Raw genomic sequence first — 16,087 nt, forward strand, 5'->3', positions numbered from 1 at the left:
TGTTGGGTAATGTCACTCCCATTTACTGAAATGCTTTCATCAAATGCTGTGGGGCCAGTGAGAGCAGCAGTATATGTAACATTTCTGATTAACTGGCTAAAATTTTGTTCCACTTAAGAGCTATTCAGACAGAATTCCCACAATTAAAAAAAGAAATAAAACCGATTAGAAAACCCCACTGAGTTTACCTCATCTATCCTTACTATGCTCAACTAAATAAGCTTTCAGGGTCTGGATGTACAATCAATGCATCCTGGGAGTGTTTTTCATACTTCCTCATGCATTCATAGCTGTGCAGAGCAATTGCTCCATAAGAGCAAGAGCCATTGTTTCTTCATCCATATATAGATATAAGAATGAAATAACTTCTATGAGAAGTTCCAGATAAAGAATTATGTCAATTAAAGCCTTCCTAGATGCTGCTGCAGTAAATTCCCCACTGCTCCTCAGGCACTTATCCATTGTGTAAATGCTTGGCATATACATTGTCACCACTACTTTTTGTAGTTGTTGTTCTTAGGTTTGGTTTTGGTTTTTTTGTTGTGTTTTGGTTATAGTAAGTACATATTTTGGAAAGAACTGAATTATTGAAATTGAATCTTTCTGGCACTGCTCTGTGTCTTTTTTTTGTGCTTTGACAAGCAGGAGGCTTGTTCTGTGGCCTACATGCTGGGAAATGTTATTTGTTTGAAAGCACAGGTGATTATAGTCTTTCATAGATTTTCATTAAATCGGGTTAGTAGATATTCATATAATGAAAGCAGTGAGTCAACAAAGCTGATAAATTAAAGTAACCTCAATTACCAAAAATTGTGTGATTTGTACTGTAAAATTGCTTAAAATTCTTGGTATTTCGTTGGTTTGGGACCTGTTTGTTTTTTTGGGGGTTTTTTTTGGTTTTTTTTTTTTTCTGTAATAAATGCATTTTAAAATCAATTCTGTTATTCTATTCCCTATCTTAAATTCTTTAATGAATTGTTTTGGTAACAAAAGTCACTGTTACTACTTGTGATTTAGTGAGATATGCTTAAGTGGAGAACCTAGGAATAATTGTAATGTGGCCTGGTTTTAAACCTGTTCCTATAAATGTCTGCATCTTCTGGACTTTGTAAAAAGCCTTGGAGGACTGTGAAACAATATGAATACAAGGCAAGATGTTGCTATGGGTGTACTTCTATGCTTATCTCTTGAAGAAGTTTCTGACTTTGAGCTGCTATTTAGAATCTGTATAGGCACTTTCTGTCTTAAGCTGATGCAGAAGAGGAAAACAAAGGGATGGGCAGCACCATGTACAAATTGGTGTTACCAGTTTGGGTACAGCCTGCAGATAGTTGCTCTTATCAAATATACTTAAGATACTCTGATCAGCTAATTAGTCACTTGTGTTAACATTTTAATGCCTTGCAGCAGAAACTGTCCAGGTATGCTTGAAAGACTGAAAACTGTATTTAGGTTAACAAAAAGGGCCATTCATGTTACATTGAAAATTTCACTAATATTTAACAAAATATAGTTGAATTCTGCTTACACCTTGGCAATGTCCATGGTTACATCATCATGTACATGTTTCTTTAGGATTTATGGCTTCTCCGGGAGTAAGTTTGTACATTTGCTGTGGAAGAGCTCTGCCCTGAATGTTGTGTAGGGGACAATTTAATTCCATTTAGGTTAATTTAAAAGATGCCCTCTGATTTGGAATGTTGAGTCTTCTGCTTTCTGTTGATAAAATAGGCACACAGCACTGCTGCTTCCACTCCTGAGTTTTACTTTGAAATACTGGACTATGCATGTGCACTTTTGTCATCATGGCAAACTTCTGGAGTGTTACATGTGGCATGAATAGCCCTAGTAGTCAATAAATAAGGCTGTGGAACCATATGGTGAGTATTGAGAGTAAAACAAAATACTGCCTTAGCTACTCCTAATTGCACACTGTTGCTGTGGCCGAGGCAGAGCTCCCATGTTTAAGGAGAACATGGTCAGATAAGGTTAATGCAGCATCCATACAGAGGTCGCTTAAAGGCTTCACAGGTGACATTTTACTGAAGTATTTCATAAGCTTAAGTGTTTAGCATTGCAGCCTTAATCTGTAGAGCTCTGTGTGTTTATTGTATTTATATATTGTGGCTTTTCTTTTACCTACATGGTTCACCAACATATTTGTCTTTTTATTAAGAGGCTTAATATTATCAGTGGCCATCTGTCAGGATGTTGCTCTGCATAAAAGCAAGGACTTGACAAAAAGGTATCTTTGTAAAAATTCCTCTTGGACCACTCAATGACAGTCAGCCTGTTTGATGCCTTCCCTAGTAACGAGGGAAGGTGCCATCCTCTAGAAATGCTTTTCCTAAAATAATTTGCAGTTACTGTTATTCTGCTATGAGACAGAAATTTTGGGGCTGCAGTTAATGTGAAGTGCAGCCACATGGTGTTGGTACTAGGTCAAGTTTGTCACAGGAAGGTTTGTCTCATCTCTTAAAATGTAAAGAAATAAATAAATAGCCCCCCTGAGTTCTCTTTAGTTTTTTAGAATTCACAGAGCATTCTAGCAGTGCATTTCTTCTCTTGGGAGTGCAGAACAACCTAACTGTATTTGCTTTGTTGGCAATATGGACAGCATCCATCAAAAAAGCATCAGAGGAGCTGCTCTTCAATTCAAGCCCATGCAAGATTGTTTTATCTCTGTGGCCCCTTAGACTTCTCCCTATGGCTTCATTTCAGTTTTTCAATGATGAAGCAAAATATTCAGCATGTAACATTTTATATTGAATATATATGCTATATATGTATATACATATATTTGTGTGTGTATGTGCCATATGAATGGATTGCTGTAAAATACATGCATTATTTCAAGAAAGTAGACTTGACTTTGTACAAAAATACTGACTCTTGCACAGATTTCTTTTAGAATTATATTTAGGCCTCAAATGATTTGTTTTTCTTCCTTGAGAAAGGCCTGAGTTTATCAAGGAATTAAATGGCAGACCCATAACTTTGGCTCATATCTTGTAGCAAAACAAATAATGTTATTGTGTTTTAACAAATGAGTATGTATCAGATGATCCATGGTAACTTTGTGCTTGATTTTAGCAAGTAAAAACATGCTTGAGTTTAACTAAACAAATTTTCCCCCAAGGAATGTTGGCTGGCATGCAGTAAACTCCAGTGAGCCTTATTAATTCATTCATGATGCCTGCCCCATAACTTCATGGGCAGTAAATATTGTCCTAATTCTTAGAAGCAGATCCTGTAACTTTGCAGTTCAAAACAAATACAAGGGGGATGAAAGGAGGTATGTCTGACACTTGTTGGATAGTGCAACTATCTCATGGGGCTGTTGATCAGAACTACTGCTGTCTGTACGTGGGATTAAAATTAAATAGTCAACACTCCTGCCTGGTCTCATGTATGTTGCAACAGCAGGATCTATAAACCATGGCAGGTATTATAGAAATCTATTTCACTGTTACACAGCAAATATACAGAATGGATGCTCTGTCCTGAAAGAGGAGAAAAAACCACATCCACCCATCTTCCTCTCCTTTCTGAAATTTGGTGTTGGAGCTTGCCATCTCTAGTGCTTGCACCAGAGGTAGCACAGAATAACATGTATTTATAACAGCTCAGCTAGAATCCCAAAGTGGGATATGCATCTGAAATGGCTCTAAAAAATTGGAAGTACTTAATAAAATCAGAATTTTTGTCTCCACTACAATTGCAGTATTTTAAAATTTGCAGAAAAACAGTCTGAGGCTGGGGAGGGGGGGTTGTTGTGTTTTGTTTGCATTTAAACTGGTTTACTGCTTGGTTTACAATACTTTCTTTCAGAGAGCTAGGCTGAAAGCAGCAGAAGACACCAGTTGACAGTCAGTTTAATTTGCTGATTCATCTGTTACAGGGATGGCGTCAGGCCAGAGCTTGGCTCGCAGACTAAAGGCTGAGAGCTGTGAAGATGCTGGGGCTTGAAGGAATGTTGTTAAATTGTTACTGAGTGGAGGCAGTGAAAGTTTTTTTCTGTAGTTTTAAAGTGCTTCTAATTTTGCATTGACAGAAATCTTTCTACCTTGAACTCGAAGTGGTTTTTGGTTAAAGGGAGATCAGACATTAGAAAGATACAAGGATGGAACAGCTGGCTGTTAGTTAAGTGCTTCTTCCATGGATATCATGTGCAACCAAAAATGCAGCTCAAATAAGCTTATGTTTCACAGCAATCAAACAGAGTTTTGGCAAAGGCTTTGCAAATGTCGTCTTTTCCTGGCAGACTTGCAAAATAAACCTGCTGGGTTAAGTAATGAGACTAAAAGGGAAAAAATCCAGGAAATCTTTTCTTGCCAGCAAGCAATCTGGAAGAGAGTTACGACTGAAGAATTGATAGTTTCTAATTTAAAAGAAATGTCTTAAGTAGATTTAACTCTTTTTGCACAAAGTCTGACTTTGAGAAGAGCTTTGAGCATCTAGTTCAGACATTGTGACTTCTAGAGAATATGGCATTTTGGGTTTGTTTTGTTTTGTTTTTTTAATTGCTAACAATGGATCTAGAAATTGTTTTATGAACAGAACAAATAGCTTGCAGCCTTCTGCTTTTCCAAATAAGCTATTTCAGTAGAGGGCATGCTGTCATTTAAGTGTTTTGTATATAATATCATTCTCCTCCTCCATAGCTGTAAACACCAGCCGGTATGCCGAAAGTTATAGGATCCAGACATATGCAGAATATGTGGAGAGAAAACATGAAGAAAAACAGGCCAAGAGAAAATGTACAGAAGATAGTTGGAAGGAGATGGAGAGGAAGAGGTTAAAAACCCAGTGCACACCTTACATTTCCCAGAGTCGGTACTACTGTGTTAACAGGTGAGATGTCTGTGCTGCCAGCTCGTGTTCTTACTGCATTTCTGTCCAAAATATAACAATTTTCAGGTAGTTCTTAATTAATCCAGGACATTTTTTCTGTGTGTATTTCTTTGCATATAAATCGGCAGTGGTACATCAGCTGTCACAAGACAATAGGTAAAGGAACTGAGGGAATTTCATCATAAATGTGATCAGACAGACTTTTAAATGCTGGGATCTTGAGGGCAGGTCACATCACAGCTTCTGAGCTTGATGTAGCTGCATAATTTCTTATAACCAAAATTTCAAAATTATTTTCTTTAGTCATATGACACTTGTGAATGGCTTGTGTCATGTGGACACTTAGTTGTCATCATGCATCTTTTAAAGACCATGTTGGTTTTGGGCTGACTTTCCATGGTGATAACAGTGCCACAAAGAATGGTATAAATTCTCTTCTAGAGCAGTCCTGATGAAGTTGTCCTTGTGCTTCAGAAATAGAATGGCAAATGATAATACTTGCATGGCTTTAAGCTTTTAGTATAAAGCTTAAAAAGGGCTTTAGTTCATTATTTAAGGACAAAATTAAGTTAGGACATGATGCTTTTGGTTCTGGTACAGTATGTTCCCTGTGTTGCTGTGTGTATTTCTTGTTCCGTATTTATCTGCTGATATTAATGACAGGTTTTGGATATGATGGTAACAGGCAGCTTCTTTCTCAGTCATCTGTGTAGCTGAGCATGTGAAGAGAATTTTAGTGTTAATATAATTGTATAAATAACTTATCAAGTATTTGCCATTCTTCCCCCTCCCTTCTCCAGCACTGTCCCACCAGTTCTATGAATTGTGCATGAGAATGAGTTTGAATGGAGTGTGTGAGTTACACTTCTCTAAGCAGATGTTTTGGTTTGTTTTTGGGGGATTTTGTCTCCTTCTCCTCCCTGCCCTGCCCTGTGGTAACACAAACCAAATTTGGTGGTCATAAAACCAGTGCTGAGGTATTTCTGCTTTATCTTTCTTGGAATGCTACATTAAGTTCTAGTTCTCATTACATCTTCCTGTAAATGTTAATCTGTTGAGTAACAAATGCACTAAAATTGTTCTGTTCTTTTCATGACCTTATAATTTTGCAGGTGTGTATTTTGGCAAGCTGTCAGATGTTCATGGCTTTTGTCATGCTGGGAATTCTAAATGTGTTATAGACATGTTTGATTCAAAAAAACATATGGAGGGATGATGATACAATCCATATCAAATGAAGTTAGTTTAATGGAACTGTTGTACTCAGGGATCCTGGGGAGTCCATGCTGTGGGGAGCTGAGGAGCTGTAAGGATTCTCCTGGCACCAGCCTGCACGTGGCTAAGGCTTAGCTCTAAGGTGGTGGACTATTAAATAGTCTGGAAATACTTACTACACCTTGAGTTTGCTGCAAAGAAACACTGAGTTCTAGTTTTGTTTCTGCCAGAGGAAGTGTCTCCTGTCAATGAGTGCTGGGGTTTGGGTACCTCACAGGTTGCAGGCAGACGGTAATGATGGCAGCTCATGAAGAACAGGAAATGCAGAAAGCTGATTTGCTGTTGTCTTGCAAAGAAGTTTAAGATCCACCACAAATGTGTCATTTGGAAAATTGCTGAACAAAATTTTCAGTAAATTCTTTCCCTAAAAGTTTGACATACCCCAGTGAGTTGTCTGTCTAAGCACTTACTCTCCTTGAAATTTTTTAATACCTTTTTTTCACCTAGTGTTGTAAAATTCTACAAGAAGTAGCTTTTCGTTTTCACATGTTCAACAACTTGATAGCCTTGGAAAGCAGCCTTTATTTTGTTGACAGATCTCTTATAATTGATGTTACATATTTTTTTGTTCTCTTATTATTCCATTAATAAAGTGATTTGGTTCTGTCCCACGTTGCCTCTCATGCAGGTCTTTTGACATGTTTTTCTTCATTTTGTTTTATTTTTTACTAGTTATATTTAATTCTTTTGTCAATTTATATTTTGTAAATGCTTCCCCTGAAGTATAACCTGTTTAGATAGAACGTGGAACTGCAAACCATGATCTTTGATTTCACTCAAGATGAACTCTTTATTTTCCAGAAGGTATATAAAAATATTTCTATCTAAAGATATATAAAATCTTTCTATTTTATCTATTATATACAATAATTTTAATATAAAATATAGTATCAGTGTTTATATAAACAATTGGGACAAATATGTATGTGTGCATGTATATTTGTCCAGATTAGTTGAAGTCATATCTAGCTGAGCACTCAGCACTGTGATGTATCCAGCAGCTGATCCCTTATAATAGCTTCATGTTACTGCATCCTTTATTTATTTATTATTTAATGAGCTTGCTGCATCAGCTTCTGCCAAGGAGCACAGCTGCAGGATAGCAGTTTGTCTCCATGATGACAATGTGTCCTGGTTACTTTTTCATTCAGTAAGGAAGTTGTTGAGTACTTCTTGTAAGGAACTTTTGTCTTAAATTGATAGATTGATAAATATGTAACAAAGGTTCTTTAATTCTTATCTTGTTGATAAAACTGTAGTTCTATATTGTAGAGGAATTTCTCTTCAGAAAATAAAGTTTAATAGTGTTAATAGCTGTCACAAGGTAAAATAATTTATAATTAATATGTATCCCTTGCATATAACTTAATACTACCCTTAAATATAAAAATTGATTTCAATGGAAATATGCCTAATTATGAATGTTAGATGGAGAAGTAGATGAAAAAGTGTTGCATTTGACAAAACTTCAAGTACTAAATAAGATCCCCTTGTCCAGATCTGTTGCTATTCAGAGCCCACATAGGAAACAGATGGAACTGGCTGTGTTGTGCTTAGCAAAGGACTGCCTGCCAGCTCTGCCATGACTGTTACATGCATGGCTTTAAGAGCTTTTCCTTAGCAAAAACAGTGTTAAACCATAGCAGGAAAAGTCAAATAGGGTTTGCTCTATGGAAAACTAGGTGCCCTGCTCTATTTGTACTTACTTATTCTCCTGATCATCATCTGGAAAGAGTAAAGAAGAGTAAGGGCAATGCCAAAAGACAGTGTATGAAGTACAAGGAAAGGATACAATATTCTACCTAAAACTGTGAGTGCTGCATCTTCTGTCAAGTCAGGGGGCTGTTTGTAGCACCACTTCCTTGAATGCCTTCATTTTGCCAAAGATAGCTAATTCTTGAAATGTGCAAGTGTTTCTACTTGGTTTATTGATGATGATTCTTTTGGTTTATTACAGAAATGGTTGTTTACAGTGGTTTTTTACCCCCTAAAGAATAGGAATTGCAAAAGCTGAGGTATTAAGGGTATAGATAACAAATATTGCAAGTAAATTATTATAGTGTTCCTGCTTGTATTGTTATTTTAGGTGAATTCACCTGCTCTTCAGTTGAAATGACTGATTTTTATGATGGATCAGTATCTACTCCCACCCCTCAATGTTGTTTCAAGTGTCAAGAGAACTTAGTTTTGTGCAAATGAAATTTATTTGAAATTGTAGGTCTTCATATATCCAAGCCAGTTACAAATACCTTGTTGTGATGAAGTGTTTCTTTGAAAAATCAGACATGCTTTTCCAAAGCAGAAAATGTTAAATCTACATCATCATAATTGTTTTCCTACTTTTTGCTCCCCTCCATGTGCTGATTATTTCAATTTAATTACCATAGTGATAATTGGATTGCTGTTATTTAGTACATCTGATAATATATTCTTTAGAAAATAAAATGAGTTATTGCCTGGATAGCTGTTGTAGAGGTGTATTTTGAACCCTGAGTGTTGCATGGTTAGAGGATGGGGTAAATCTCTGTCTCTAAATGGCCATAAGGATCATAAAAGTCTGTCTGCATTGGGCAACGACTGAAAGTAATTATTGTGTTCAGTCTTTAACTTTGTTCAGTTGTTTGTCAGCTGAATGAAGAAGTTGAGGCAGATATGTGGACGTGTCCAAAATAACTGTTATAAGTAGAAAACTGCACTTTGAGTAGTGCTCTAACTTGTGTATGCAACCATACTCATTTACTGCTTGGTACATAAATAATGTTGCTGTAATCTTAAATCTTATTTAAGGTTAAAGAAGAACAAGACATAAAACAATTAACCCTTTCCCCTCCAGAAGCCATGCAGTCAATGAATGAATAGCAAATAAAATTATTTGGGAGAAAGGAAGACAATGGTTCTTCATTATAAAATATGTTTATTTTGTATTTTGTGCTGCCACTTTTTGGTGGTGGGCTTTTTTTTTTCCCCATAAAGTATCTGCAGGAGGCCCATAAGGCCTAAAATTAATTTTTATGTTGTTCTTTGGTATGCAGCTAAATGTGCACTGAAGGTCAAGAATTTGTTTCTCTTTATTTGCAATAACTTCACAGGAGTCTTATGTTGGAAAAAATTAAATTCAGCCATAGGACCATTCCAGAAGGGATCTTCTTCCTCGAGTGAGTGGAAGTTCCCTTCTGAGAGCCAAGTGCTGAAGAAATACTGGGATCATAATTTATGGTTCCTGAGTTTTTTCTTCCTAATGTATTTTTCAGAATGGCTTTCCCCAAAGTAGAATTCTTACAACCTTTTCTAAACTGTATTTTAAAAAAATACTAGTTTTTCCTAATGCTACTTCTTCCCTAGATTTTTTTCTTTCCAGCCCTAGTTTTTTGCCTGTTTTGCAATCCTGAAGTGTGTACATAGGATTAACAGTTCTATCCAGCTTTTTATTGGTGGTGGTTATGGTATGACTCAAAATGATGATTTGTAAGAAATCATGCAAGAAGGCCTTCTGTGTGTGAATGTTTGGAGGAAAAACCAGCTATTCATCAAAGTAAATGGTGTTTGTGCTCCTAAAGTGGATGTAAGAGCATGAGATGTAATCATATGTTTCATCTTTGTTTATTGCCTTTGGACATCCCAGACAGTCTCTGTTTTAAGTTGCAAAATGTTCAGCTGAAAAAATTCCATTTCAAAGCCAAAAGTATACTGCAAAATTTAACAGTTCTTCCTTTAGCTGAAACCTTACTGAAACAGTGCAATTCACTGCTGTTGATTAAAAAGAAAAAAATACCTTGTAAAGCTTTGTTTTATAACTTAGTATTAATATATATTTAACTCACAGAATAGAACATGGCTTAGATGCATACAGCCATGTTGTGTAGTTCTAATTAAAAAATAAAAGTTCATAAATCTAAAACTGCCCTTTTTAAAATTGGTTGTTCTAAAAGAATTATATTAGACATTTAAGTAGCTGGTGTTTACATATCTAGAAGTTCCTAATGGGAATTGTTTTTTAATTAGCCCCTTTGCTACCTCGTTCTGTTTTATACTCATGCTAATTTGATTTTAATACTGTCAGTTGTCTTTTAAGGAAATTTAACAATAGCATTGCAGTGGAACAAAAGCCTACACAAGGTTATTTCAGTGTGTGCTGAATGGAGTGGGGCTCTGAGTTATCTTTATACTCTGTTAGTCAGACTTCATTCAAATGCTGCTAATGAAATGAGTGTGCAATTTCTTGTGCTCTTTATTTTACGGGTCCCATGAATAACAGGGCTCTGCACTTGAAAGCCAGATTTAAATTTTATATGTGGAGCCTGATGTTTTCCTCTACCTTTATATATAAATGCTTTTAAAACTACCTGTAGTTCCAGGAGAGAGGTGAAGTGAGCATGTAGACTCCTTCAATTTCAAGATGTGGTTTTGAGGCTTCAGTTGTGCATGATTTGCTGTCTATTGACAGTGCTTTAAAGGGCTTGCATAACTATGAGAATAAAATGTAAAACTGTGCAGGGATAGAGAACTGATTTAATTACATTTCAGATGAGTGATCTCATCAGAATAGCAGCTAAGTCTGAGACATCAGTAGTACAGAAATTAATATCTTGATCTACAGAAGATCAGATTAGATAGCAAATTTGAGGAATTTTATAGTTAGGCCAAATCTTTCAGATACTGCAATTTCATGGTACACCACTTAGTACAGTTTATTCTTCTACCTTCGTAAGCATTTAATAGATGTACAACAATGTGTACTTATGTACCTGTTTCTTCTTGACTTTTTCACAATCATCTTTCTTCTATCTCCCAGTTTTACAGGTACCAGTACAGTGGGAAAGAGAAGCATGAGTCCTATTGAGGAAGAAACTGTTTCTGATGATATGGAAGAGGGAGAAGGCCAAGATCCAGAAAATGATCAGACAGACTCCTGTGCAGAGTCCCTTCCAGATGGCAAAAAGAGAGCCAAAAAGTTGAAAAAGATCAAGACAGAGCAAGTTCCAGCAGGTAAGTGCTGGAACCATGTTAATGCACATGGTTTTCTGTTCTGTTTGGAAATGTTCTAGGCCTGAACAGAACTGAAATTCTTTTCTTGAAAGTCATTGCTTCTAGCAGTAACTTACTCCATTACATTCAAAGTTCTTCTTGAAACTGAAGACTGCATCATATAAAAATGGTAAAAAAACTCAACAAACAAACCCAAAACAACATCAAAAAACAAAGAACTCAGCCCAAACCAAAAAACTCACAACGAACCAAAACACAATCTGACACCAACCAAAGGAATCAGAATGTAGTTGATTTATTACTTTTGCTTACCTTTTCCTTAAAATAAAGCTTTTTTCAATATATTTTTGATTGTTCTATTTTTTTTAATGTGACTTTGTAGATAAGGTTAGTCAATGTGTTTTGCGTTGTAAGCAAAATTGAAGGCACTCTGTTTTGATGCATTAATACATTCAGTGTTTTGTGTAATATTTGTAACCATAACCTTTATTGGGCTTCATTTGGCTGAAAACTTTTCACCTAGGGCTGATGTGAGGGTGGGTGTTTTCAGATTTTAATACCTATGTAATTTTTAGCCAAAATACTTTGAACTGAACATCTGACTAAATGCAGGCAGGTTACAATCAGATGATGATGTTTCACCTTGTAATTTTTGCTGTTTTGTGAGTTACTGCAGCTTGTGCAAAAAAAGTAAATAACTATCCTTAGATCACATGAATTTAAACATGAAAATATTTTAATTTTATTGATCTATTTTTTGTTGATTCTATTTCAATGTTTGTTAATAATTTCTTGCAGAAATTGGATTATAATAAAAATTAAATAATATTTTAATTTGGTCCAGATGACCATACCATATTAGTCATCTGGAGCACTGCTTGCATTGAAGTATATTCAAATATTCATAATTAAAACTTTGTTTCAATAACTGCACTAGCAGCTTTTATCCAGAAAGTTGTATACCAGACATCCTTTCTCCTGACTTGGTAGAGTAAAATCTTTCTTAGCTGATTCAAAAGCTGTGCTTGGAAATTGTTTTCTTCTTTTTGTTCAGTAGGGCAGCTGGGGCCTGTAAGCATATGCAAAATGACAAGAGTGTCTGTAATTCTGAGTATAAAATTCAGGCTCTTATTTGGCCTTATGGGAATATATGTTATTGGTATTAATGATTCATCTTTATTCTGTGGTTAATTTGGGATGGAAATATTCTTCACTGTCTTGACAGCCTAAATAAAAATAATGACAAGTACACTTGGGAAAATAGTATTTAACTTTATCATCCCAGTAATTGCAAAACCAAAATTACCTAATTACTAGGGTTAAAAATACATTATTTACCATTTATGTAAGAAACTTGAAATTAACCTTTATTTTTTCCCCTTTTTTTAGTACCTATTCATAAACAGTCTCTTGGTTTCTCTTTGTAAATATTGACTTGCCAGTAACATATCTAGAGCCTTCCTCTATAGGAAAATATGTCTTAGTATCCTCTGAAAGAACAACAGCAAAAAAAAAAAACTTGATGTAATTTTTATTCCATGATTCTGTCTTCTAGGAAGCCTCACAAGTAGTTCCACTGGAATTTTTGAGGTCCCTGAAACATGGTAGGAAACAACTGCCTTAAAAAGTGGAATTGATTGAAAGCAGTTGAGAGAATACACCTCTTGGAAGCCATACTTTATTTAAATAAAGTGGTGTTAACAAAGCAGTATGTGTCCTGAAAATCAGTTTAATTATTTTAAACTGTTTCTTGAACAATCACTGTCAATTTTACTCGTGTGTACATCACCTAGCATATGACTTGTTGTTGATCCTGTGAAATCCTTGCTGTTGTAACTGATGTTAGGTTTAAGAAGCAAGACTCAATGTCCTTTGGTCACCTCCTTTGGCATGCTGGCTGTGAACTGTACAAGAACTGGCACTCTGTGATTTTGTGCTAGGCTGTTTCCTTTGCTTGGGGAGTTACTACAGCTCTCCTAATATTTAACTGTTTTCAGGCAGCTTCAGTATGCTGTCAGCATTCTGGAAGCAGGTAGAACTGCAGTTCTACTTACTGTTTTCTACCTGCTACTTTATCTGGGAACATTTTTTGAATTTCTGTTCTCTACCCTCACCCCCAGTGCAGGTGGTATTCATCTAAATACCAGCATTACACATACCTACCCTTTCAAAAAACTGTAACTTAAAAGTTTCTCCAACATTAATTTCCTGGTGGGAAGTAGTTTTTCTTTGTTTTCACATCTGTTGTTCCCACTTTTAAATCCTGATTCTGTAAAAAATGTTTTTTGGTAAATGTGATAAACCTGCTAACTGCACCAGCCCTTTATTGTTTAAAAAAGGATCTGCATTGGTAGATTTCAGAAAATGTTTGATATTTAAATTTTTGTATCATGGAAATAAAACCAAAATATGTATTTCCATAACATGAAAATTAAAGACATTTTCTTAGGAACTGGTTTGGTTTTATTTATTAGCGTCTGAAATTGTTTGAGTGAGACCTTTTTTTTGTTTTCCTTCTTCCTAATATAACATATTTTTGTCATCCTGTGAGTAGCAGACCCTTTTGTTCCATGGACTATTTTCAAGATATTTGTGAAATGTAACCAAGAAAAGCAAGCCTATTGTCATAAGATTTAAATTGCTATGTGTTTCCCTTGGAGGGGTGAAAACAAAAGAATTCTACAAATCAGCAAATTCAGAACCATTCCTGTGGAAGAGTGGAATATTAAGAAGGCTTCATTATATTTACACTAGAGTGGGAACCACTGTCTGTTAAACATGAAATAACCTGTTTGAAGGTATGTCCAAATTTGTGGGTTTTAAAATAATTGTGAACTTGCATTGCAAAGAGGAAAAATAATTTCAAGATGTTAAATGTGAAATGTTGCATTTCTAACCTTAGAATGCTCCCAGAGGTACTATAATTAAATTGTTTAATAGCAGCTCTATCATCGCATTCTCACACTAAAATGTGGGAAAGTCTTGTTATTAGTGGTGCAAGGGAAAAATAGTAACTGAACTCTTCTGCTCTCCAGAATCCAGAGACTTTTCTTCCCCAGCATTCACGACCTTGGAACTAAATACTTAAATCACTTTCATCTTGAATATCCAAAGCAATTGTAAATTTAGTTCTCAGAATATGTGCAACAGCTAGTAACAGTCGAGTGGAGTCTTCATATCTCCTTGAGGTGATTCAGGTAAATCACATGGTGTTCTATCCAAATGTTGGAGTGATTTGTTAACTGTATATCCTAAAGAACTGGCTTAACATGATTGGGGACAGAGCTTGAGTCATGATGACAAAAGGATGCAGAAGCATTTAAGGGGATTGTCAATAGTACAGGTTAAGGGGCAAGGAGTTAGCTGCTCAAGAGACAGAGAGGGCAACAGTGTCACAGGGAATCCACCTGGAGTCTGTACCCTGAGGCCGTTTGGATCTTCTTTACTCCTGAACAGCAATACTTACATACCTGCAGGGAAAATATAAGTCTTAATTGCATTACAATCCAATCCCTTAAAACTTGTTTCTTCAGAGTTGGCTACACTACAAAGGTTAACTACCCACTATTTCTATACACCTCCTCTCAGGTGTCATTTTGAGAAGCTGGATGTTAATGATCTCTATCAGTAATTAATACTGCTTAAGAAAACAGGGTTCTTGCATGCCCGAGTCTTTGTGTGTGTTTGATTTTACCAGTTGACACCTGGGTAAGCTACTGAACTGTGCTGGCTGGGGCACTGATATTTCTGACACAAAATGTGGCTGGATGAGTGTCAGAGCTCAGCGCCGGTGGTGTCCTGAGCAGAGGCTGACGCCGCTCGTCCTGCACCAGACCCCGCTGTTGTGTGGGGCTTGGTCCGCTTCCCTGTGCCTCAAATGAAATCATTAATTCTAGGAGGGAAAGAATGTAGCTTAAATTAGATCCACATTTATTTCATAATGTATGTTTAAAATACGTGCACAGAATTTGTTTTGGGAAAGCAAAGCTGTCATCACTACTTGTGATGGCTCTGGGGCTTCCTGCTCGCTGCGGATTTGTGCTGTTACTGACTCCAGAGGTCAGTGAATCACACAATATCCTGAGGATCGTCGAGTCCAGCTCCTGGCCCTGCACCGGCCAGCCCCGAGCTCCGCCCGATGCCTGAGAGCGCTGTCCCGGCGTTATCCCGGCGCTGTCCCGGCGCCTCTCGCCCTCGGCTGCTCCGCTCCCCTCAGGGCCGGCCGGGCGCTGGCGGCGCGGCCGCCGCCTCTCGCCTCCCCGCCGGCCGTGTGGGGCTGGGGGCTGCAGCCGCCCTGAGAGTTGTGCTTGTGCCTTCCCTCTGTCTGAAGGAGCCGACATGACCTTGCCCTCGGTAGTGCTGAGGTGGAACATTTTCCTCACAGCCGTACGGCGGTGGGTTCCCCGCGCTCCCGCCTGGGGCAGGGGCAGGAGCGGCCGGTCCTCAGCGCCGGCTCTGAGGGGACGGAGCTGGGGAACCCTGAGGAGAGTGTAGGAAGCAACAAGCAACAATGTATAGAAGTGCTGGAAGTAGGTGTTGAGGGGATTGAGGAATTGCCTTGAGAAAATGATGGAATTTTGTAAGAAGTGTTTAAAAAAAGACACTTGGAAGTGTAGGCCTGAACATGGGAGTATCTGCCGAAATAGTGTGGAGAAACGTGAGGGAGGTGTGGCTCAGCAGCAAGTGAGGTAGGTGAGCTGAAATCCTGCCACTGCACAGCAACGAGAATTGGCTTATTTGCCTGGAACTTAGACTTGACAGTGGTAATTTATCTGTGGCAATGGATTACTTCATTGCTCACCTCAAAAAGCACACTAAAACTGTATTTGATATAATAATTTTCGAATTCATCTCTAGTATTTATGGGCAGGAAGTGTTAACGAGTCAAAATGCCCAGGATTGCAGCACAGGATGTAGGAAGTTGCTAGTAAATAGAAATAGAGATAACTGTATCATGTAGACTAAGGGAAGA

At 37.1% G+C, this 16,087-nt stretch overlaps 1 protein-coding gene across 2 annotated transcripts in view; it reads left to right on the forward strand.

The window, feature by feature from the left end:
- PARN (poly(A)-specific ribonuclease) overlaps nt 1-13,567 on the forward strand; it is a 40,001-nt gene extending 26,434 nt beyond the window's left edge. For both annotated transcript variants that reach the window (XM_054270676.1, XM_054270677.1), the window contains 3 exons: nt 4,665-4,854; nt 10,922-11,115; nt 12,671-13,567. In XM_054270676.1, the coding sequence (XP_054126651.1) occupies nt 4,665-4,854; nt 10,922-11,115; nt 12,671-12,723 (437 nt within the window). In that variant the 3' untranslated portion in view covers nt 12,724-13,567. The remainder of the gene's footprint in view (nt 1-4,664; nt 4,855-10,921; nt 11,116-12,670) is intronic.
- The last annotated feature ends 2,520 nt before the right edge of the window (nt 13,568-16,087 follow it).

The sequence above is a fragment of the Melozone crissalis genome, unplaced genomic scaffold, assembly GCF_028551555.1.
Source record: "Melozone crissalis strain CALT ecotype California unplaced genomic scaffold, PUWL_Pcris_2 ptg000012l_1, whole genome shotgun sequence".
NCBI classification, from domain to species: domain Eukaryota; kingdom Metazoa; phylum Chordata; class Aves; order Passeriformes; family Passerellidae; genus Melozone; species Melozone crissalis.